The sequence below is a fragment of the Toxorhynchites rutilus genome, chromosome 3 (assembly GCF_029784135.1).
Source record: "Toxorhynchites rutilus septentrionalis strain SRP chromosome 3, ASM2978413v1, whole genome shotgun sequence".
In the NCBI taxonomy this organism is placed as follows: domain Eukaryota; kingdom Metazoa; phylum Arthropoda; class Insecta; order Diptera; family Culicidae; genus Toxorhynchites; species Toxorhynchites rutilus.
Window position 1 is genome coordinate 301,718,566 of NC_073746.1, and position 24,276 is coordinate 301,742,841.

General features: G+C 37.7%; 1 protein-coding gene across 1 annotated transcript in view; it reads left to right on the forward strand.

The window, feature by feature from the left end:
- The window catches only part of LOC129778401 (nuclear cap-binding protein subunit 1), a 51,208-nt gene extending 27,202 nt beyond the window's left edge, over positions 1-24,006 (forward strand). Inside the window, exons 4-7 of the mRNA XM_055785283.1 lie at positions 22,603-22,850; positions 22,958-23,201; positions 23,261-23,607; positions 23,670-24,006. Of these exons, the coding sequence (XP_055641258.1) occupies positions 22,603-22,850; positions 22,958-23,201; positions 23,261-23,607; positions 23,670-23,783 (953 nt within the window). The 3' untranslated portion in view covers positions 23,784-24,006. The remainder of the gene's footprint in view (positions 1-22,602; positions 22,851-22,957; positions 23,202-23,260; positions 23,608-23,669) is intronic.
- Positions 24,007-24,276: the final 270 nt, after the last annotated feature.

Here is a 24,276-nt window from a genome sequence, read left to right on the forward strand (position 1 = left end):
GGAACAGTGGAAACGCCAATTTCATCAACATTGTAAATGTCACACGCAGGAAAACGATACTGAGCTCGTATATCTCCCAAAGTTCGAAAAAAATAAGTTGCAATTTTCTTTTTTGAATGCCATTAATCGAGCCGCTGAGGTATTTTCTGGCTTTCTCAAAGATAGCTTATGAGCCTTCATGAACATTTCAACCCTAATCCGTCCCGCGCATGTTCCTTTGAAAGGGTGCTCTATGCCATATTTAACCGCAAATGAATAAGAAATTCTTCCAAGCTGGACCTTTGTAAGACCAAACGCACGCTGGGCAACAGCGACCACAAAATCATACAGCTCCTTTAGTTGAGCGTCGCTGAATGTGGCTTTAAAGCGGCCTTCCTTGGACGGTGTATCCTGAAATTGATACAGATTTAATATTTCTTGTATAAAAAACATGGAAACGCAAATGCTGAAAATAAACCTCCATGTCTGGATATTTTCGTCGATAGCGTTTTAAAGTTGATTCTAGCACACTGAATTGTTCTGAAGTACCCAGAACAGACGAACCTTCTTCTATTGCTTTCATAGCATTCTCCAAACTGGTGTCCGACCAACATTGGTCTCTTTTTCGTTTATAAGTTCTAACCATCTGCAATAAAAATCCAAAAATTAACATAATGTTACAGTTCGCCAATTGCCCCCAAAGCGACTTTTCCAATAAAAAATGTAGCTGAAAAAAATTCATGATTGAAACTCGCCGGAAACAAACAGATTATGTTCGGTAGAGTACCTTTATCATGTATAAAATTATTTTGAAATTTTAATTATTTTAAAAAATTTGAAAAAACCGAAAAAAATAACAAAATCACGATTTTTCACCTCTTTATTTTTCACTTTTTTGTGATAACGTTTTCGGCAGAGTTACCGAGTACAAAGTTTGGCCTTGTTATGATGCATATTTAGTAAAAAGTAGGTGGCGCTACCTTCATTCCAACGGGTCAAATTACCGATTCGTCATCTTGCCTCCCTTTCCCCTATTTTTTAATTTTTTTTCTATTAAATTTAAAATTTAAAAATTCAAATTTAAAAAATCAGTCCGAGATGGTAGAACTGCTTTTGACGAACTTCGTGGAACATCGAATTTTTATAAATTTTCGAAACTTCAAATTTTTGTATGCTAACAATCATTTTTAGCCACAAATTATGAATCCTGATGAGATTTAACCCTTTCATTACGGCAATGTGCTCCGCCGAAGTACTACCCCTGTACGGAGCAATGCGCCGCAAAGTATGCACATCGCGCTGATGTGATCGAAGAGCAGTATGAATTTCATGTCGTCTAAAGATGACGCTCGTACATTATATTTAAAAAAACATTTCTAATTTATTGTCTTTTTTATAGTAGATAGGCCCTTTTAATATGTTTGTCGTGTTATACCTTCATGTTCATGAAATTTTATGAATTATGATTTCCAACAACTTTTCCAAATACATCATTATGGTAAAAATATACAGTCATTCCATGCCAAACCGATGTAGTAATTCTCAGATTTTCGTCAAATGTAGTAATTTTGTTCTGTATAGCAAAACATTAGACCCATATTTTTTTTTAGGGTGACCATTTCCATTTTAGGGTGGTTCAGAAAATCAACTTTTTCTTCTTTTTTTCAAAAATGACTTTTCAAAAATTCATAACTGTTGAACTACTACACCGATTTCGATGACCGACTTGTCAAGGTCAAGTTGAAGGCTAATTCATGAAATTTCATGAACACGACTGTATAACAGTACATATATATTAAAAGGCTTATTTGCTATAAACAAGACAATAAATCAAAAATATTTTTTTAATATCTCGAGAATGGCTGCATTTAGAAGGAGATCAATAATGGGCTTTTTTGTTTTAAATCACATAAGAATTCATAATTTGTGGCTAAAAATAATTGTTAACATACAAAAATTCGAAATTCCGAAAATTCATAAAAAATTAATGTTCCACAAAGTTCATCAAAAATAGTTTTACCATCTTGGACTGATTTCTTCAAATTTTCTACATGACTTCTATTTTATATGAAAAATATATTTTTTAAATTGCAAATAAAAGTTTGTTTCGTAAATAAAAAAAAGAGTTTTTTTTCTCAGTGTATATTTTGTTAACGTTTAAACATCTTCTTCTTCTTCAATGGCACTAACGTTCCTAGAGGAACCTCGCCGTCTCAACGTAGTATTACTTGCGTCATTTTTATTAGTATTTAGTTGAGATTTCTATGCCAAATAACACGCCTTGAATGCATTCTGAGTGGAAAGCTCTAGAATACGCGTGATCACAGTGCAAGTCGGAGGAAATTTCTTTGACGAAAATTTCCCCCGACCAGAACGGGAATCGAACCCGAACACCCGGCATGTTAGTTATGATGCTAACCACTCGGCCACGGGTGCACGAACGTTTAAACATTAATACTCTATAACTTTTTCTAAATCACTATTTCGGTACGACTCATAGTTTTTGAGATATAAATTATCAAAGATTTCTCTTGTTAAAATCGTTACGCCGTTTTCAAAAGCTACGCTTGAGTCAAAAAATTCCCAATTGCTGTGGAAAACTCATATTTCTTCCAACCCACACGAAATACAAACTTTCATTGGAATCAAAAATACATGTTTTTCAAATCTGTATTTTTAGGACGATTCCGTCTGGAATTACTCAATAGTATCAACTGAAACTAGTCGTACAGAAACGAAAAATGGCATTCAGCGCAGTCACCATCATTTCAAGAACTGAGTCAAATCAGCTCCGGAGGCTGAAAAAAAACAAGGGCCCAAAAAAAGTATTTGAATACATTTTTACAAGAATCGGGTAAGCTGAGGACAGCGGATGGAAAATTCTGCGTTGAATGACTCTATGTTTGTCAGTTTTATTACAGCACTAGTGGATTTTGTAACCCATAATATTATTTCGTTATTATGAATGAGAAGTAATGAATGTTACATCTTCGATCAGATGTTCCATACTCCAAAAGCTTTTCAAAACCATTTTACCAATTAATTTTGTTTAAATTTGTGTTTGTTAGTATGTACTGATTATTCTTTCGACTTACACAAAACATTTAAAAAAAATGTTTGGTTCAAACATTTAAAGAACTGCTATGGAATTGTGATATCAGAACTTCCATAAACTATTACTTTTGATTTCCGACACAAATGCCATAGGCGTGATAAAGTCTCTCTGATAAATGGAAAAATAAAATAAATGATGGTGTCGGAGACATTATCGCATTGTTGACGTAGGACTATGAAATTAGTTCATTCAATTCGTTTATTTATCACTTCGGATATTATTTCAGAATTGAATGGATCAAACTCGTCATCGGAATTATTTTACGCAGTAATAACTCTCGGGAGAATGTCAGCGATGACATTTATTGTTTTTTTTTCCCCTAGAATAGAATAGTGCACGATGGATAACTAGTACTGCTTTCGTATAGATATTGATTCATTCAAATTGTGCTTCGTTGTTGTGTTACTTGCGTTATGGTCGGCGCAATTTGAATAGAACAGATAGGAACATTCAGAACGTTTATATAACACTTGACACTCTTCAATGTTTTTCAATCGTTTGTTTATTTTTTTCCTTTTTTTCTGAACGATGCGTAATTTTTTTTTTCAAATATCGTTTGATCAAAACACATCAGCGATTTATCAAGAAATAGTGCTAATGATACTAAGAAAATAAACTCTTCGAAAAAACCCTTTTGACTCTACGGAAATTTGTTTTGTTTCTAGTTAGACAATATAATGTGGGGTTAAAATTAATAGAATGAAAATGGTTTTTACTGGGAAGTTCATAGATTCATCGTTCGTACATCGATGAGCGAATTGCTGTTATAGTTATCAATGAATTGTGAATTGCTATAAAAAAAATATATATATAGTTAAAATACAAATGAACGAAATGTTATGAAATTCAGAACAAAAGGTTGGTTCCGTCATCTATCTATCTATATATATAAAAATGGATTTCTGTCTGTCTGTCTGTCTGTCTGATTCTTGTGGACTCGGAAACTATTGAACCGATCAACATTAAAATTGGTATGTAGGGGTTTTTGGGGCCGGGGAAGGTTTTCGTGATAGTTTGAGACCCTTCCCCCCTCTGCCATACAAATAAAACACAAATTTCTGCATTACTCGGGAATTAACCAAGGAAATGAAACCAAATAAGGCATATTGAGGTTTTAGGGTGCAATAAATGTTTCTATTGTGGTTAGACATTCCATTCCCCTCTCTAAGGGGGGGCTGCCATACAAATAAAACACAAATTTCTGCATTACTCGAGAATTAATCCAGCAAATGAAACCAAATTTGGCATATTGAGGGTTTAGGGTGCAATAAATGTTTCTATGATGGTTAGACTCTCCACCGCCCTTTCCAAGGGGGAGCTGCCATACAAATAAAACTCAAATTTCTGAATTACTCAAGAATGAATCAAGCAAACGAAACCAAATTTGGCATGTGGAGGTTTTAGGATGCAACAAATATTTCTATGGTGGTTAAACACTCTTCCCGTGCTCAAAGGGTGGGCTGTCATACAAATGAAACACAAATTTCTGCATAACTCGGTATGACACCCCTCCCTCCTCTGGAATGGAGAGGGGGTTCCATAAAAATATCACACATATTTCAACCAGAAATATTCCAACCAAACATGACAATTGAAAATTTTCGTAAAACTCTGAAGGAAAAAGGGAAAATACGGAAAATTAAATTCCCATATGTTCTACAATTACATAGTGACAAGTGCTGTTAGTTCATTTGATGTTTGCGCTAGCGAAATTGATCTTTGTTCGAAACTGGAAATGGATTTTAATGTGATGAAACGCATTCCTATATCTTCTATCTATACCAAAAAAAGGATGTGTTGATAAGAGCAGAACTCAAGGAAGGAATTGTTCGATTTAGGACTGTCTTTATTCTATCATATTTTCTGTATAAAACATATATTTCATGTAATGGAGAAACATGTTATTTGAAATTGGTTGAAAAATCTTGAACGAGAATTGTGTCTGAAAATAATCTGCTATTATAATGATGGGTTTTGTTAGAAATACTAGGAATTTCATAGTAAAGAGTAAATTCAACGGGGTCGAATAGAAGATCAATCAATGAACAGTTCTGCGATTGAACCCATGAAGTTGTTCATAGTGAAATATAACGTGAATGTTTGAAGGTATTGATAACAAAAACAAATGTTGGGCGGGACGAAGTTTGCCGGGTCAGCTAGTATATGATAAAATAGCACACGTGATGTCCCTTGCTTAGGCTAGTGTTTCAACACGAAAAAGAATTTCCTGACGTTCCTGCTGGAACAAAATCGAACCGTCAAGCTGACCATTTCTGTGGTGCGGATGAAACGGACTTTTGATGAGGGTAAGACGGACAGGTACCGTTATACCAAAGAGAAGAATTATCGCTCAGAAGAGTTTTTTTTATTTTTCTCATGGTTTTTTTTCCAACAACTGAAACGAAACAAATGAAGAGAAAGATAGAGATAATTTCGAATCTACTTTCCGATCAACATACTAATTTGGTAACCCCTAATATGGCTTCGATGTAAACTTACCTACCAAAATATATTCACAAGTCAAACAAGTTTTGAAATTTCACACGCATAATCACTGATGATTTTCAGCTTTTGTTCATATTCTCAATGTTTTGTTGGTGATTCAAATAACAAGGAATAACATGCAGAAAGGGTATTCATCAACATAAATATGAAATTAAAAGATAACTATACAAATCAACCACATACCCATTTTAACCCTATTTTCATCCCGGCGTTTCTTGAATGGCAAGGTTCGAGTATACGCGAGACCAGTGCAGGTCGCAAGAGAATCGAACCCGAAGATTCCGGCATGCTATGTGTGACGTTCGCCTCTGGGTCACGGGAAGCAAAATAAAAATTATGAGTTTTTGTTAATGCTATATTCAATAGATAAACTCAAAATAATTGAAAAGAAAGGAGCTAAATATTAAAATATTTTATTGAAAAAATAATATAAAGAGATCAATGCGTATAAGACTGAATACATGCTAGCAGAAAGGGCTGATCGTAACAGAATCCCTCTTGGTAATTATGTTGTAATCGATGGCGACGAGTATGAAGTGGTACTTTCGTTCGTTGATAACAACTGACAACAACAACAGCCTTGAATTTCGAAGACGCATAACCAATAAAGGAAGTCGCGCCTTTTATAGGATTCACAAACCCCTAACAAACTCCGACCCCGTACGAACTGTTCTATGTTTATTTGCAATGATTCTACATCCCATTGAGATTAGATCTTCTTCACAACATTTGACCAATAAACCTGGTTCATGGCCGCAGTCCTTCAACCCTGGGTGACACTAATTCTTCCCAAGTCTTACTCCAACTTGTCCTCCTCACTCGTTGTGCTCCTCTTCCTCTTGTGTGAATCCGGCCTGATCCCTTCTCCCAAATCTAGTTACTATAAGCGATAGACGGCGAAAGAGGATCTGGGATAAAATTTTGTAGACATCATTGCTCTGTCGTTCTCACAATCCAGCTTGTCATTTTTTCCTAAAGATGGAGTAGATTAGCTCTTCGTTCCACTCTTCCGGTAACTGTGCCGTGTTCCAGATACTGACTCTTTTGTGGTCGACCTGAGCGTTCAAATCACCGATGGCAATTTCCATGTCGTATTTTGGACAGCGATCGTATTCACGTTCTAGCTGCGCATAGAATTCTTTGTCGTCATCGGTGCTACCTGGATGGGGGATGTGGACGCTGATAGTGTTGATGTAGAAGAAGTGGACGCACGTCCCTCATCTGCACATTCTTTCGTTGATTGGTCACCGACCAATCACTCGTTTCTGCATCTCTCCCATCACGATGAAAGCTGTATCTAGCTCGTGTGTGTTGCTGTAGCTCTTGTAGATGATATGACCACCTTGGAACTATCGCACTATCGAACTTTCCCAGCACATCTCCTGCAGCGCTACTATGTTGAAATTGCGGGCTAACAATATTTCCGAAAGAACTCGGGTACACGCAAGAAAGATGAGAGATTTGCGGTTCCATGTCCCGAGATTCCAATCTCTAGCCCGTGTTCTTTGCTCGGTAGTTGTCCTGTCTCGACTTTCTTTGTGAATGTGATTTTTTTTTGTGCGTTCCATTTTTACGGATAGCTTGCAGAACCTGCCACAACCTCCTGTTTCACCGTAGACCATCTTCTTCTTCTGTAGGAGCATTGTACCACTGCGACCATTAATTTGATCTATTGTAGTGCACTCCAGTTTGCTATGTATGCAGTGTCAGTTCGTTCCATTACTCAGGGAATAAGTAATAGTCGCACCAGGACTTTGCATAACCCCCCACGAAGGTATGACTTTCTTTATGAAGTTCCTTACTTTTTTTGGTTCAGTAGACCAAATCTCGATAGGCATAAGAATGCCCTTCCCAAGAATCCGCAGTCCTCGTTGAACTAGTGTACTGCATTGACAAAGTAAATGTTCCGAAGTTTCAACTTCGATATTGCAGAAACGACAGTTATCATCTGCCAGTTTTCCGATTTTTTAAAGGGTATACCTGCTTGGACAGTGTCCGTAGGCCATCGTATACATCTCTGTTCATAGTCTCACGCTAGTACCATGAAAATTACCACCCCCGAACGTATTCGCAAAAGTCGCGAGTTGTGTCTCCTTGATTCCAGCGTTGCAAAACAGCGATTAAACAGATTGCCTTTCTTAACGAAATTGAGAGGATTAGTGGCCAGACACTAGACCCAAAGGCTAGAGAACTTGGACTTAAGAGAACATAGATTCTCTAGAATGTGCAGAAAGAAGCGATATTACTGAAAGGGTGAATAAGTGTTCTCTAAAAGTGGATGTTCAAGAGAAGATTGTGCTATATGGATTTTTTGTTTTATTGTTGTTCTATTTGGATCGTTTACATATTGTCTTGCTTCTATGTTCATTATTATTTCTTTATCTTCCAAATTTTCTCTGAAAATTGAAGAAAAACAAAACTAAACACACTATTTCACCATTATGCAGCCTAAAAGATAATTGTTTTATCCCTGAAAAACATTGCAACAAAAACATTTATAGAGGGTTATTTTTTTTTTTTTTTTTTTATCTGTATTATAGTGACTTTCAACTCATATGGCTGGTTCGTCACTTTTTCTTCCATTTTTGGAAGAATGTCGGGAGTGAGAATTGAACTCGTGACCTTTAGCGTGAGAGGCATGGATGTTACCACTACGCCGGATCGCCTCCACTATAGAGGGTTATGTCCAGGACCCGACTACATTGTTGACGAAGGTCTAACATATTTAAATCGCTTGTTTATTATTTTGAATATTATTTTAGAGCACATCAAAACTTAAGAGTCGACCCTTTACTTTTAAATTCAACTTCCAACGTTCTGCAGACTCTGAAATGCCCATTCGCCTCAAATCTTTAAAATAGCCAAAAAGGCCAATTTTTTATTACTATGTATTTTCATACAGTCATTGCAGTGATCGTTCACAGGCAATTTTATGTTTGTTCCTTGGTCGCCATTATTTTACATTCCATCAAACAAAACAAAACAAATCACTTCAATATACTTTTAATACGCATAAAGACAACGAAAGTGTGTTCGTGTGATGCAAAAATAAACAAGCATCAGACGGCACGAAGATAGGCATGGTGTATTATTCCATTGAGCCTCTATTTTGAAAGTTGTGTGATATCCTTCAATACACTATCGACCCTCTGAACTGATAATGCTCTATTCCAAGAAGCATTCCATCCATTCCATCCAATCATTATGAAAGATTGTTGACTCTCGCTGGCTGTATCGAGACTGTGTAGCATACGATAATAATGTTTTCTCAGTTCATACGCCTCTAGCCTTGAAAAAGACCAATTTGGAAAACTTATCGGCCTAGAAATCGGGCCGGAAAACTCGGCCTAGAAAAAAGTCGTTTCAGAGCTTCGCTGTCGTCTGATCGCTAGCTGGATGACTTATGGATCGTGGATGTGTGTAACAAAAATCGCAAATGAAAACTTTTATTGGGCGCCCTCTTGCAGTAAAACGGGTGGAGCCCGAATTGTCACATTTTCTCTCTCTCTGTATCCATAGAACAAGCATTGTATTTGCATTTTGAGCGACCGGATTCCGCGGGAATGATTCGCAGTAGAATATAAAACTGTGCCTCGATGCTATTGCCAATATGGGTAGGTAAGCACAGAAATGCGATTGAAAGACCAATGTAAGCTGTGGGATGCTTTTGAACTAATCTCTGCATGTTGTTCCAAGTAGAGCACGGTCGCTATTTGTCTCAACACAAAAAAAAATCTTATAAAAAAATAAAATAAAAATTAGATATTCGCAGAAAAACACGTTGTTCATACTTGACATACACTGAATACAAGGCTTACTTGAAGGTGTACATCCATCTTAAACTACACACACAATGTTAGCGTAACGTCATCTAGTGGTAAACAGTGAGAAAGTAAATTTAATTAAATTGAAGATGTTAATCAGCATAGAATGATCGAACCTTATAATTTATCCTAATCACAATTACAGAAATCACATGAATGCCAACCGGTACTTTAGTCGATTCAATTTTGAAGTTCAATCGGACATTCCAATCAGCATGCTAGCGAAAATCTGTCCCAGTTTATTGAAAATTGTCTAGCGGAGCAATTTTTGTTTTCAATATAGAAACGCTTGGTCTCAATAACTGCGTCTATCTGTTCAGGGCTGGTGGACGCACGGCACTTCGAAGGCGCTAAACGACCGCCCAAAAGGCAAGGTCAAAGGCTGTTCGCTTGTTGAGAGAGGTTACCGCGTGTAATGCGCGGTCATTGGTTTCGCTTGCATTTGGTTAATATTCCTCGCTTCGAAAGCTTCCCCCTGGTATCGGGAGGGGTGGAAGAAGTGAAAAACACTACTTATATTAGGTTTTTGTTTTTAATACAGTTTTGTCATGTTTTGGTCATAATTTTCATGCATAATACGCTGAGTGGAGTGCGGTTTATGAGCCATGTGCATTACATCATTCTCGCTATGTGCTCAACAGAAGCCCACTGCTGCGAATGGAAATGATGTGCGGATTGGATCGTGGGTGCAAGAGGATTAAATTGCCCCTAATGAAGGTGGCAATTTTCCAATGTAAAAACTGCTGGTGATTTAAGGCGTGAAAGAGGGGCCTATCCAAGGACATCATAGTACGACAACATCTCGAAGTGAACGCATTTTTGATGGATGAAGTGTTGAGTATTCTCACGCATATCTGCCCATCAGAACAGAAAATAGCACTGGGCAATGGACTAGCTTATTTCAATAAAAACTACCTGTACCGAATGTAATAATGAATTTAGTTTGTGTATCGAGTTTACATAATCACGAAATCTAAGCAAAATATCGTGATGAAATCGTTGTCATCCAGCAGTTGGCTAGCTGGAAAAGAAAAGCCTTTGCCGCAACGCAATACAAACCACAAACATTCAATTGGATCCCGTCACAGCTTCATGACTCGTTTCATCTGCAAACTCTATTTACATATCCAAGTCTTTTGCATCTAATCTCACTCATTGTGTTTGACGACTTTGTTTACGCAAGAGCTCAGGGGATTCTTCCGGAAAATTAGTTCCACTTCAAACCCATCGTTCACTGGTGAGAGCATACTCTTCATTCATGGTTTCGTAGCTTTGAACGGCGACAAGAGGAGTTAATGCAGATGTGATATGTTATCCATTGATCGATGCACCGGTTCGGTTCGATCACCGATTGATCGTCACGTGTCGACTTTCCCGCACCCAGTTATCGGCCGTGTAAGCGGTCGGTCTGTGTACAGCATTCCTTATATTTTCCTTTATTTCTCCGAAGAAATGTTTCATTCAATATGTTAAGTTTACGTTTACCGCGCTAACGAGGCATCCGCCGCGGCGCTCGTAGAAAGTGAACATTCTTTGCATCGATGATCGGTGGAGGGCGAAATGTTTTTGTTTTGTTGGCTTTCTTCGCGTGTGGGAAATGCATCCCTCAACGGCGGTGGCGCCCCTCTGTAGATGGGGAGCGAGCTGCTCGCGCACGGGTAGAGATGTTTAATCGCTAACAACGCTTTGAGTGGAGTGTAAAATTTGTTTGATTTCCAACACAAGCTCCGGTTCGGCGAGAAGGATCAGTCGAGTGAAAAATTGGTGAAAAGTCGATGTTCGTAAACGTCGGATGTTTTTGGAGGAGGCGCAATACCCCGAGATTGAAATGTGAAATGGATGCTTCTCGGTGGAATTCTGGTGGTAGCTCTTGTTTTGAACGGCAATGCACTTTGACGAGTGAACACAATCAGAATAATAGATTGGATTGTAGCAATTTGAAGCAGTATTATGAACTTACGAATTGTTATAAACTGCAAAAAACTCGCATTTCTTTATTTCCCTTTTTTCTAAATATTACATCATGTTTTCTTCACTGAAATCGAACTCAAACCCTCGCGTCCCGGCGTGATCTGTGTGATGCTAATTACTCAGTCACAGGAGCAAACGCATCATAGAGGCGAAATCTTTCCGAAATAAATAAACATATGAGGCTCCAAAGAAGTTCGGTAGTAGTTTTTGACGTGGGACTACGTCTAACCGGAATATATGGGGGGTAAAATGAAAACATAAACATTGAACATGCAGGAAAAAAATGCAAGATTTCGAATGCTTATAACTCGAACATTTTCTACTGGATTGGAAAGATGTTTGCATCAATTGATAGGGAATATTTCTACGCATCTATCGCAATTAATTAAATGTTATTTTTCATTAGATAAATAATTGAATAACTGTAAAATGTTAAGTGTTATCTAAACGCCCTAACTACCTCGTTTTGATTGGCCCGCTTTACGGTTTTCCCAACACAGACTTCGAAACCAAGCAGCTTTGGGAAAATCGGAATTGCAAATACATGAAAGTAGGGGGAGCTTTTGTTTCCACCGAAATGTGTTTCCCTAACACAGACTTCAAATCCAAGGAGCGTGGGGAAGTTGGCATTGCAAATTCATGCAAGTCGGGGTCATTTTTGTTCCGACTGAAATGTATTTCCCTAACACAGACTTCAAATCCATGGAGCGAGGGGAAATTGGCTTTGCAAATACATGCAAGTCGGGGACATTTTTGGGAAATTGGGATTGCAAATTCATGCAGATCGGGAGTATTTTTGTTCCGACTGAAATCTGTTTACCTATAAAGACTTCTAAACCAAGGTGTCTGGGGAAATCGGCATTGCAAATACATGCAAACTGCGAGTTCATTTGTACTTGCTTGCCTTTGTGCAGACTAGAGCGCGTTTCCCTAACACGGTCTTCTAAACTTAGGTACCTGGTAAAATCGTGCAGACACTAGTGACATGGCATTCGTTCAAACTTTTTACTCACAACGCAAATATATTGAATTCGGAAATTGTTTAATTTAATCAAAAATTTGATCAATACAAACAAATGATTATTAAGCTAAGATAGTCCCACGTCAACCTTGCGATTATATCATAGATATAACCCACCCATTTTTTTTCATGGAAATTACTGGATTAGAAGATCGAACCCAACTTTCTAACAGCTTTTGAGGCTGATGTCATATCCAGCCAGTAACCCACATCAGTTAACACGGCGGATTTTACGCAGCTGACACTCACTGCTATCACAGGCGATTATATGTCTGATCCACTACCACTATTATTCCACATTTCTGTTAAACTTGAAGGTTTTCAAGAACTCACTACCAGACGGCATGAAAACCAATACGGTGCATCATTTCATCGAACCTACTGGGATTTTAAGTTGTGAACTAAATTGCACCGCGATGTGCGACATCCTTCATTCTCACATCACACACATTATTGAAGACTGTTAATTGAAGGACCAGCGATTCATCGACGATCGTTCGCATAGTGTGAAAGTGCAATCATTCAGCTACGAAGAACCCCTCTCTTAACCTATCGCAGAAATCGCAAATGACATCTTTATACTTTATACTTTATACTCACCACTGCAATAAAACAGCAAACGGACAAACCGGCAGAGCTTGAGTTGCAATATTTCCTTTCTTCCCAATTTCCGTAGGCCAAACACTGCATCTTCATTTCGAGCCTGATTCGTACTGGTATAAAAAACGTGGCTCATTTTTAATTTAATTGCTCGTTATAGACAGCTCGGGCAGGAAAATACAGAGATGCGCAGAACAGATATTGGGTTGGGGAAAAAGAAATGTCGTATATATGGCAACACTTAAACATATCTTGTGTTGTACTTATCGCATCGGGTCATACTATACGGCTATTTAAAGACGACAATCTGTGCTACAAGTGTCGGTTTGAGAGTGTTGTGATTGTCCTTTTCAGTCTCAAGTTATAGCGCGTCAAAGATGGAGTCCACCAAGCAAGAAATTCGCCATATTTTACGTTTTTACTACCTGCAAGGTAAAACTGCAACGAAGGCGGCCGAAAAAATTCGTGTAGTTTATGGACCCGATACTGTAACGATTCGCACAACACAGCGTTGGTTTGATCGATTTCGTTCTGGTGTAGTGGCTGTCGAAGATACACCCCGTACTGGAAGGCCAATCGTCGTGGAAACCGATAAAATCGTTGAAATCATCCAAGTAGACCGGCATGTGAGTACTCGTTCGATTGGCCAGGAACTGGGTATAGACTAGAGGTGTGCAATCCAGCTCATCATGATGAACAGCTCAGATCAGCTCAGCTCATCTAGAAGAGCTGTTCTTTATGAACAGCTCTTCAGCTCAGTTGTCAGAGTCGGCATCTGGTGGCGACTTTCAATTTGGGTCCCAAACTCGATAGTGTAATCTTTATCAGATTAGAAGACGAAGCCAGTTTAAAATGTTAAAATTTAAATGAATTTTTGTCTATACATTTCCGATATTTTTACTGAGACTTTTCATTATAATATAAAATTGTCTTCAAGAAGAATTTTTTGAGATTTTTTCACCGCCTACAAACAAAGTGTTTTAGACTAATTTAATACACAGATTTTAATTTTCATTCATAATTTGAATTTTAAAAACGTGCTCATTCTGCCTGAAAGTCAATTATTATTTTTGGCGCCCCCTAAAACAAAGCCCAATTCCGTCAACCCGAATATAACAGTTGAAAAGACAAGGAACAAATGAAACTGAACTGATATCATAACACGCAGAGCGAGAGACGGTCAGTTCATTTGAATATTACAGCTCACACACTCTCTTCAATTCTACAGCTCTTTTCTCTCCTTCATCATCATCAAAGTGAGCTGAAGAGCTGTTTGATTTTTTTTGCGAGCTGTTCCGCGTCAACTCACTTCAAAGAGTCGATTCTTCGGAACAGCTCATGAGCGGATGGCACATCTCTAGTATAGACCATAAAACCGTTTGGAACCATTTGCAGAAGATTGGATTCCAAAAAAAAAGCTGGATGTATGGGTGCCATACGAGTTGACGCAAAAAAATCTTTTAGACCGAATCAACGCCTGCGATGCACTGTTGAAACGGAACGAACTCGACCCATTTTTGAAGAAGATGGTGACTGGTGATGAAAAGTGGATCACGTAAGACAACCTAAAGCAAAAAAAAGTCGTGGTAGAAGCGTGGTGAGCCGGCCCAAACCATCGCCAAGCCCGGATTGACGGCCAGGAAGGTTTTGCTGTGTGTTTGGTGGTATTGGAAGGAAATCATCCACTATGAGCTGCTCAACTATGGCCAGACCCTCAACTCGGTTCTCTACTGTGAGCAGCTTGACCGTTTGAAGCAGGCAATTGACCAGAAGCGGCCAGAAATGATCAATAGGAATGGTTTTGTTTTCCACCAGGACAACGCTCGGCCTTACACATCTTTGATGACCCGCCAGAAGCTACGGGAGCTCGGATGGGATGTCCTATTGCACCAACCGTGTAGTCCGGACCTGGCTCCAAGTGATTATCATCTCTTCCGGTCCATGCAAAACGCTCTTGGTGATACTAAGTTGGCCTCAAAAGAGGCTTGCGAAAACTGGCTGTCTGAGTTTTTTGCAAATAAGAAGGGTGGGGAGGGGTTGGAGGGATGTGGTTTGTAAGGGGGGGCTAATGAAGTTGTCTTTCTTGTTTTGTGCTATCACATGTCTTCGTTTCGGATTGAGCTGTGGACGCGACCAAAATACTCGTTGATGTCTCTGGCATTGCAATCATTGCATCAATCTGACGTTATTGCATTAATGTTTTGAACTACACAATTGTGTGGGGCATCGTCAAGCTAGGCTATCGTCGGCTCACTTAGAAAATAAATGTTCTGAAATTCTGCATGTGATCTGGTTTCGCATGACGGTAGCAAAACTCTCCGCCAAGGATAACAGCTAAGCTAGACAGGTAAATTAACAGAAGAGCGCAAAACGGAGATAAGTGTGTGTGTATTTAGATACATCATGCCAACGATATATAGATAGTTGTGTGCGTACTTGCGTGCTTCATAATCCGTACGTAAAAAAGTACATTTTCGCTACACTGAAACCCCATTTGTTTCTGCTCTCGTGTGCAAGGAGGGGGGATAGCGGGAGGGAAATATTTGCGCTAGGGTATTAGTAATGAATCTCTGTTGAGGCAAATATTCAGTCTTTTTCTAAGTAGTTAACATTGTTTGTTTTCCGTTAATAAATCATAAAGGATTCGTTGGTGCCTTTGACATTACATCAATGCATTGAACTGACGCTGTGGCGAAGCAGGCGTTAAGGTTTCGCGCCAAAAAAAAATATTTGGAGAATACCAAGTATCTTGAATGTCGAGCTGGAATGTTATAAGTTATTTGAGTTCGTGTGCCAGTCGCAAAACTGCCTTCAACAAGGATTGCATTTGCGCTAATTTTGATCATAATGAAGCAATGCTATTCTTTTCGAGGTTGTTGAGTACATGTCGTTCTGGAATTTTGTATGTGACTTGATTTCGCTCGCGTTTCTTTTGAGAATAGCGCAAAATGAAGAGAAGTGTTTATATTTCTAGTAGCTTTAAACCACCAATGTATGGCTTTGTATGCATGCTACGGCGAACACTTGATTGACGCTTGGTTTACGTTGTACGAACGATGCCTAGAAGTGCGATTCCACTGAGGCAATACTAAAAAACATGTAGCATGATATTTGATACTTGCAAGTATGTATTGCCATTGTTGTTGTTTCCATGCGGTGCTTAAGATAGATTGACTTAATTAAAAGATGTGGAATAATGGTGCTGGTGCAACAAGTATATAATCGACTGTAGCCGATTACATGTCAATTGCGAAGGAGGCCACCGGAATAGCGTTCGGGTGGATTTTCAATACATTGACATGCCACAAATTGTGACATACGATCAGCTAGTGTATTGTTCTGCGAGGGCAAAAATGATTTATCAATCAATTATCGTCAACTGATCCTACAATAAAGAAAACACTTTCAGGGCGTCCAAACCATTCTACTAAACTGATATTTCTAAAATTTCGCAGCAGCACGTTTTCTCTACTTTTTTTTTTCCTTTTTTCAGAATTGGCGGGTGTAATTGAAAAACAAAAAAACTATTAAACTTTTTGGAATGAATCAAAGCTTGTTCCATTTGGTACTGAATTATTTTTAGTACAAAAAATGAGTAGGTTATATCTATGATATATATGTTTTTTTATTGAAAATATAGTAGAACTCAATTTTTGATTCATCTCCTTGAAGTCAAAAAACCTTTCACACGCGAAAAAAATATGTTTTTCCAGAATCTCTCAGTAGGTGATAGATGATCATATTTGATGAAAAAAATCTTTCTAAGCATATGTTCGAATTTTAAAAATAACAGAGTTATAGAACTTTTTTTTTTTGTTTCGGACTCTGTTGCCTCAAACTGGTTCTACATTAAAAAGTACGCTATGTAAACCATTTCTGTTGCTAACATTCTGGAAGTGAAAAATTAAAGAGCTAGTAATTTTTAATGTGTGATTATTAATTTTATCTCAAAAATTCATATTCAATTTGATTGTTACTATCAATCATATCAAAGCTCTGAAACCATCCTACAATTTGTTCTTTGACACCCAACTTCTATCCTAACTAATGAGAAAAGGACATATTTCGCCAACATACTGGAACATGGAACAAAAATTCCTCCAACGTGCATGTATCTGCAAAGCGGATTCCTCCAGGCTCCTTGGTTTAGAAGTCTGTGTTGGGGAAACCGTAAATCGGACCAATCAAAACGTGGGAGGTAGGGCGTTTAGATAACGCTTAACATTTCACAGTTGTTCAATTGTTTATCTCATGAAAAATAACAGTTGTGATAGATGCGTAGAAATATTTCCTATCAATTGATGCAAACATCTTTCCGATCTATTGAGAAATTTTCGTTATAAGCATTCGAAATCTTTCATTTTTTCCTACATGTTCTCTGTTTAGGTTTTCATTTTACCCCCCATATACTCCAGTTAGCCGTAGTCCCACGTCAAAATACGGATTTTTGAACGATTTTTATACAAAGTCGAAGTAAATAGTTTTTCCGAAAAACACATTTTTGTCTTCAAACCTTGAAAAAAAATGTTTTTTTTTAAACTTAATTTAATTTTTTTTGTGTTTCAAACTACACCCAAACTAGCGATGGCAGAAAACATTTCATCTTCGGCAGAAAGAATGAAGTGCTGAAGGCTGAAATGAACAAATAAAAGTACCTTTTTCAATGTTTGTATGTATGGGAGCAGAAATATATTTCTCTCAGACTGATCGTCAGCTTGGGATTGTATCCAAAACCAAGGCCGGCTGGAATGCACGGCTGTTTTATACGAGCACGCTATTCACATAGCAACTGGTGCTGTTGCATAAATGCGTGATAAGATTGCACCTCATTATAAAATGAAGTTGGAAAGTGTTATCCAACAGCAATTCCAAATGAAATCGTCCTAAAAATGCAGATTTTAAAAACTTGTATTTTTGATTCCAATGAAAGTGTGTATTCCGTTTGGGTTGGAGGAAATATGAGTTTTTCACAGCAATTGGGAATTTTTTGACTCAACACTATTTGACTCAAATAGTGTCTTAGAAAGAGTTATAGAGTATTGATGGTTGATATGAAAAAAATGTACACTGAGAAAAAAAATTGGTACTCTTTTTTTTATTTACCAAATAAAAATTCAATTTGCAATATCCAAAATACATATTTTTAAATTTTTTTTTAAATTTTTTCATACAAAATAGAAGTCATGTAGAAAATTTAAAAAATGGGCCCAAGATGGTAAAACTATTTTTGACAAACTTTGTGGAACATCGAATTTTTAGGAATTTTCGAAACTTCGAGTTTTTGTATGTTAGCAGTCATTTTTAATCACAAATTATGAGTCCTGATGTTATATAAAACAAAAAAGGTTATTTTATCAATCTCCTTCTAAATGTAGCCATTCTCGAGATATTAAAAAAAATATTTGTAATTTATTGTCTTTTTAATAGAAATTAGGCCCTTTAAATATGTTTGTCGTGTTATACCATCATGTTCATGAGATTTTATGAATTCGCTTATAATCGCATTTCGTTATGGTAAAGACATATGTTTAGGAGTTACGTTACGAAACATTCGAAGACATGTGGGTTAATGCAAAACGTAGCGAAACTAAAAAATCTTTTTTATCTTGATACAAACTGATCTTTTAAATCACATCAGAATTCATAATTTGTGGCTAAAAATGATTGCTAACATACAAAAATTCGAAGTTTCGAAAATTCCTAAAAATTCGATGTTCCACAAATTTTGTCAAAAATAATTTTACCACCTTGGGCCCATTTTTTAAATCTTCTACATGACTTCTATTTATATGAAAAAAATTTTAAAAAAATTTAAAAATATGTATTTTGGATATTGCAAATTGAATTTTTATTTTGTAAATAAAAAAATAGTACTATTTTTTTTTCTTAGTGTACATTTTTTTCATATTCAACCATCAATACTCTATAACTTTTTCTAAGACACTATTTCGGTACGACTCATAGTTTTTGAGATATAATTTATCAAAGATTTCTCTTGCTCAAATCGATACGCCCTTTTCAAAAGTTACGCTTGAGTCAAAAAAATTCCCAATTGCTGTGGAAAACTCATATTTCCTCTAACCCAAAAGGAATACACACTTTCATTCGAATCAAAAATCATGTTTTGTTATTTGTCGATTTCATTTGGAATTACTCCCAAGAGTAAAAAGGGGATCATAATCGATATATCCTTTGCGATCTGGGCCGTGTATGTGACAAAGTATGCGAAAAGCTTTAATGCGTGCTTATTTGCAATGTGTATCTTGTTTCGCTGGCTAATATTGCTCTTATATTGGTTTGGCATATGACGAATTTGGGAGCCGATCTGGCGTAGTGGTAACATCCATGCCTCTCACGCTAAACGTCACGAGTTCAATTCTCACTCCCGACATTCTTCCAAAAATGGAAGTGACGAACCAGCCAAATGAGTTGAAAGTCACTATAATACAGAAAAAAAAATATGACGAATTTTATGCCAACTCGTCTTAGGAGTTGGTAGCACCATCTCAGATAGTAGTGAAACGTTGTGGGTGTAAAGACATGGGTCATTTAAGCAACTTTGCATACTTGAAATATTCGAAAAATAATTAGACTACTATTTGGAAAAAGCCAAATTTTTTTTCTTAATTTTTTACAAAAAATTATAACTTTAAAACTAGTATACCTACAAAATTCTTGTCATTTTCACAAAAAAAAAATTCGCTGACAAAAATGTTATTTTAAAAATTGAAATTCATTTTTCTCAAAAACGTATTTTTTAAATTTTTTTTTTAAATAATGTTCTTCAAAAGTCATAAGATTTTTCGGCTTTGTCAAAGCTGCCTGCAATTTTCTTTTTTAGTAATATTTTTAATTCAACCCGCATTAAAATCCTTTTTATGATAACCACTTAGCACTTAGTGTGCTTGCACTGTACCCTATGGAAATGGAAAACGTTTGCAATGGTGGTGCAAGGGTGCCACCATTGTACCGAGAGAGAGAGAGAAGAAGAGACGTCGTTAGCGATTTTTATTCTAGTATCATTTTCCCCTGCGAGCATGGAATGACCTTTTATAAGGCTACAAGTCAATTTTATATTTTTCATAGGTTTTTTGAAGGCTAGTGAGTTGCTTCTTCATAGTTCCTTTTCTTCATAATTCGTATATTGCTAAATTTTTGATTTGTATCTTGTCAAAAATTGTGGTTAATTCAGGATAAAACCGTTGATGCCGTCTTTGGATGAAATCAATGATTTCTTGATTGATGAATGATACACGTAGTGTGAGTTTGCTTAACAAACTGTCATAACTTGATTCTGTTCCTGCACTATTTTAACTCGATCTGATTTCAATTCCATCGAAGTTTCCCTTGATGAAACATTTACTTGATTCTCCTATCCAAATCTATGAAACTCTATTATTCTTTTCAACTTTACAATCATTCAATTCATATTTTTCACTCCTATTATCAAACTGTTCGCCATTCAAATGACAATAAAAGTTTGTTGTCAATTCGTCGACAGCAACGTTGATGGCAAACACAAACCACATCAAGGAGGTACGATTATATTGATAAGGTATGTTAATTCGTGGATTCTTCCAAGAAGATGGAGATGGCATGAACCTAATATAAAGGAACGATTTCAGGATTGATCTAAAATGTTTGGAAGTTGTTTAACCATTCACAGTTTGTGAAATCATGTAAATAATTAATAATCACATTCTGCTTTTATGGGAGGCGATCTGGCGTAGTGGTAACATCCATGCCTCTCACGCTAAAGGTCACGAGTTCAATTCTCACTCCCGACATTCTTCCAAAAATGGAAGTAAAAAGTGACGAACCAGCCAAATGAGTTGAAAATCACTATAATACAGATAAAAAAAAAAAAAAAACATTCTGCTTTACAACTGTCGAATCATATACATAAAAATTGTTGAACTGTTATTCATACTTATCGAACCCTCGTAAAAGATGACGGTTAATCTTGATAAGTTAGCTAACAGATGTATGCTCCCGTGGCCGAGTGGTTAGCGTCATAACTAACATGCCGGGGGTTCGGGTTCAATTCCCGTTCTGGTTGGGGGAATTTTTCGTCAAAGAAATTTCCTCCGACTTGCACTGTGATCACGCGTATTCTAGAGCTTGCCACTCAGAATGCATTCAAGGCGTGTTATTTGGCATAGAAATCTCAACTAAGTACTAATAAAAATGACGCAAGTAATACTACGTTGAGACGGCGAAGTTCCTCTAGGAACGTTAGTGCCATTGAAGAAGAAGAAGAATGTATGCTCTGAGTCGTTCTAGAAAATTGTCTACAATTGTTATCTGTTTCTCAGAAGGTGCATTTTTGTCTGGAGAGTTTGAGTGCCACTACGTCAAGTCATTAGGAAACTTTTGATCTGGAAGATTTCCAATGAACTCATAAGAATTACATTTGATTCGATTATGGATGATAAGGACAATGCCTTTATGCATTCCGAATAGGGCTATTTCTTAAAATAGGTTCCGAATTAACTATGGGCTTATTTTTCAGAATAAAATAACCCTATCGCTGATATTTTTGAAATTTTTCTATTTGGTCTCTCTCCAGTGTAATAAGATTGGTGAGGGCTACTGGACCCTATTCATTGGAACGCGGCGATTTCTCGATGTTACATCACAACAAAAAGAAAAACAGGGGAAAGAGATTGCTCGAAAAAAAATCGGCATCGATCCCTTCATTTTTACTATGTTTATAGTAATACTTTTCACTGTCAAAAAAAAAACCAAGTCCGGCATTGGATGTAAACAGACATATTTTTTACAGCTTTACTTCACCATATTCAAACTGACGTTTTTCATACCAACGGTTTTCCGTATCATGCTCGCATACCCCTCCCAAGGTCGTTGGTTTTACGGTCGATTATTCGATAAGCGATAATTACGGACTTGATCGTTGACTTTAATACGAAGACGGCCACAAATCACGTTGAAATAGTGAGTGTTCACCTGTCTAAATATACATCCATTCCAAGGGGAGAGTCAGTCTGACTCAAGGAAACTAATGGAACCGTTTGTAATGGTCTTTGAGATACCTGGAAGATGTTGGAAACTCGACTGAGAGTTGTAATTCGAAACAGAATGATTACCGAAAAGATTTTTTTACATGGTTTTCATGTACATAACTCTCCTAATCTTCACTACGCGAGATATTTTTTTTTTGTAAGAGTAGCTCGAACATGATTTTTCCATATCGCTCGGACGCTTGAACATTGTTCAATGTTGCTGTGTTTGTGTTTACACAGAGAGCGAGGCATCCCACCCCTGGGAGGGGCTCGCTTGATTTTTCCACGCAGATATGGTCACTAGTTTGGTATGTTGTTATGTTGCACACGGTTTGTAGTAAAAGTGAGACTTTCTTCTCCCCGTTCAGGTAGCATTTATCGCGTAATAACGTGACCATTAGCGCCAACAGCTATCCTTCTCGTCGATCATCGAGCCCGAGGACTCGCTGAAGCGTGCAAATATGGCATATTATAACACCTTTTCACTTTTCGCAGCTCCACAAGATCTATGAAAATTGTTTAATTAAAAGCACTGTTTTGTTTTTTTTTCTCCGTTATTTCCAGCCTCGCTCCCGGGAACGGCAACGGCCCACAAACTGGTGGTTGCCATCCGCCAGAAGTGCACCCCGGAGGACGTGCTGAACGAACTGAAGGATTTGCCCAATCCACGGGAGACTTCCGAGAACGATATGGTCGAATCGACCTTCAATCCGCTCAAGATCGATGTTTTTGTGCAGACGCTATTGAATCTGGGCTCCAAGAGTTTTTCCCACACATTCGCGGCGATCTCCAAGTTCCACATGGTGTTCAAGGTCGGTTCAGCTATCAGCCTTTACTCATCTTACCGTGGGAGTCGGGAAACAATCGGTTTGATCTTTGATTTTGTTTTTTGTTTATTTCGGTTTTTGTTCTCCGACAGTCACTGGCCGAGACAGAGGAAGCACAGATCTGCATTCTGCACAACGTGTTCGAGTTGTGGTCTTCGCATCAGCAGATGATGGTGGTGATCATTGACAAGCTGCTAAAGACGCAAATCGTCGAATGTTCGGCCGTGGCAACTTGGGTCTTCTCGAAGGAAATGGTTGGCGAGTTCACCAAAATGTACTTGTGGGAGATTCTGCACCTGACGATTAAGAAGATGAATCAACACGTCACAAAATTAAGTAAGAAATTAGATTTGTACAGAAACATACTTTTCTCAACAATTGACTATCAAATGTAGGCAAAGAACTGAGCGACGCCAAGGAGAGATTGGACCGTAATGCCGAGTCATCTTCGAGCGACTCGGAAGAGGAAGCGACGGCAAGTGGTGGTGCCCCGGCACCGCCTCGTCGCCGAAAGAAGCCCAACAACGATGACGCGGAGAAACCAACGGAGGAACAAGTGGAGCGAATGGAGGAGAAATTGGAGGCGGCTTTCGTCGATCAGAAGCGATTGTTTTTGATTATTTTCCAGCGATTCATTATGATCCTGTCGGAGCATCTGGTGAAGTGTGACACCGACGGGCGGGACTATGATACGGACTGGTACCGTTGGACAGTCGGGCGGTTGCAACAGGTGTTCATGCTGGTGAGTTGGATGGCGCTCTGCTTTTATTCTACTGCTTGTTCACTATTCGTTCTGAATTTTAGCACCATGAACAAGTGCAGAAGTACAGCAGCACACTGGAGAGCCTTCTGTTTACATCCGACATCGATCCACATATATTGGATGTGTTCCATCAGTTTACTGCTCTTAGGTCGTAAGAAAGGATAACCGTTTATTTTTTTATATCAAACTTAACTTTCATTGATAAAGTACAGGTAAGTCGCAACTGATTACGATTACATCGCACCCATGCAGCGGTTCTATTCTATCTAACGAATGCTATTCAAATACAAACAATAATTGCATTGTATGAACTATTATGTACTGTAATCATGTTGGCAATATACGCTACACACTTTAGATAAACACAAATGCGTTAAATGGTGGACGAAAGAAGTTGATTTGCTAAAAATAGAATTGCAAGAAAATCCCTCAAACGTAAGTAATTATGTTAAGAAAGTATGGAGCACATTTTCAATGCTTCTCTCAAACAAGTCTTGGTTCTTATGGGCGAAAAACTCTAGTAATTGATTTTTAAGAACTTCTCTTAGCCCAATTTCTTATCACTCAGAAAGTTTGGCAATGCGAGAAAAAGGTGATAATCGCTTGGTGGATGCGTTAAAACTTCCCAACCAAGCTCCCGATGTTTCT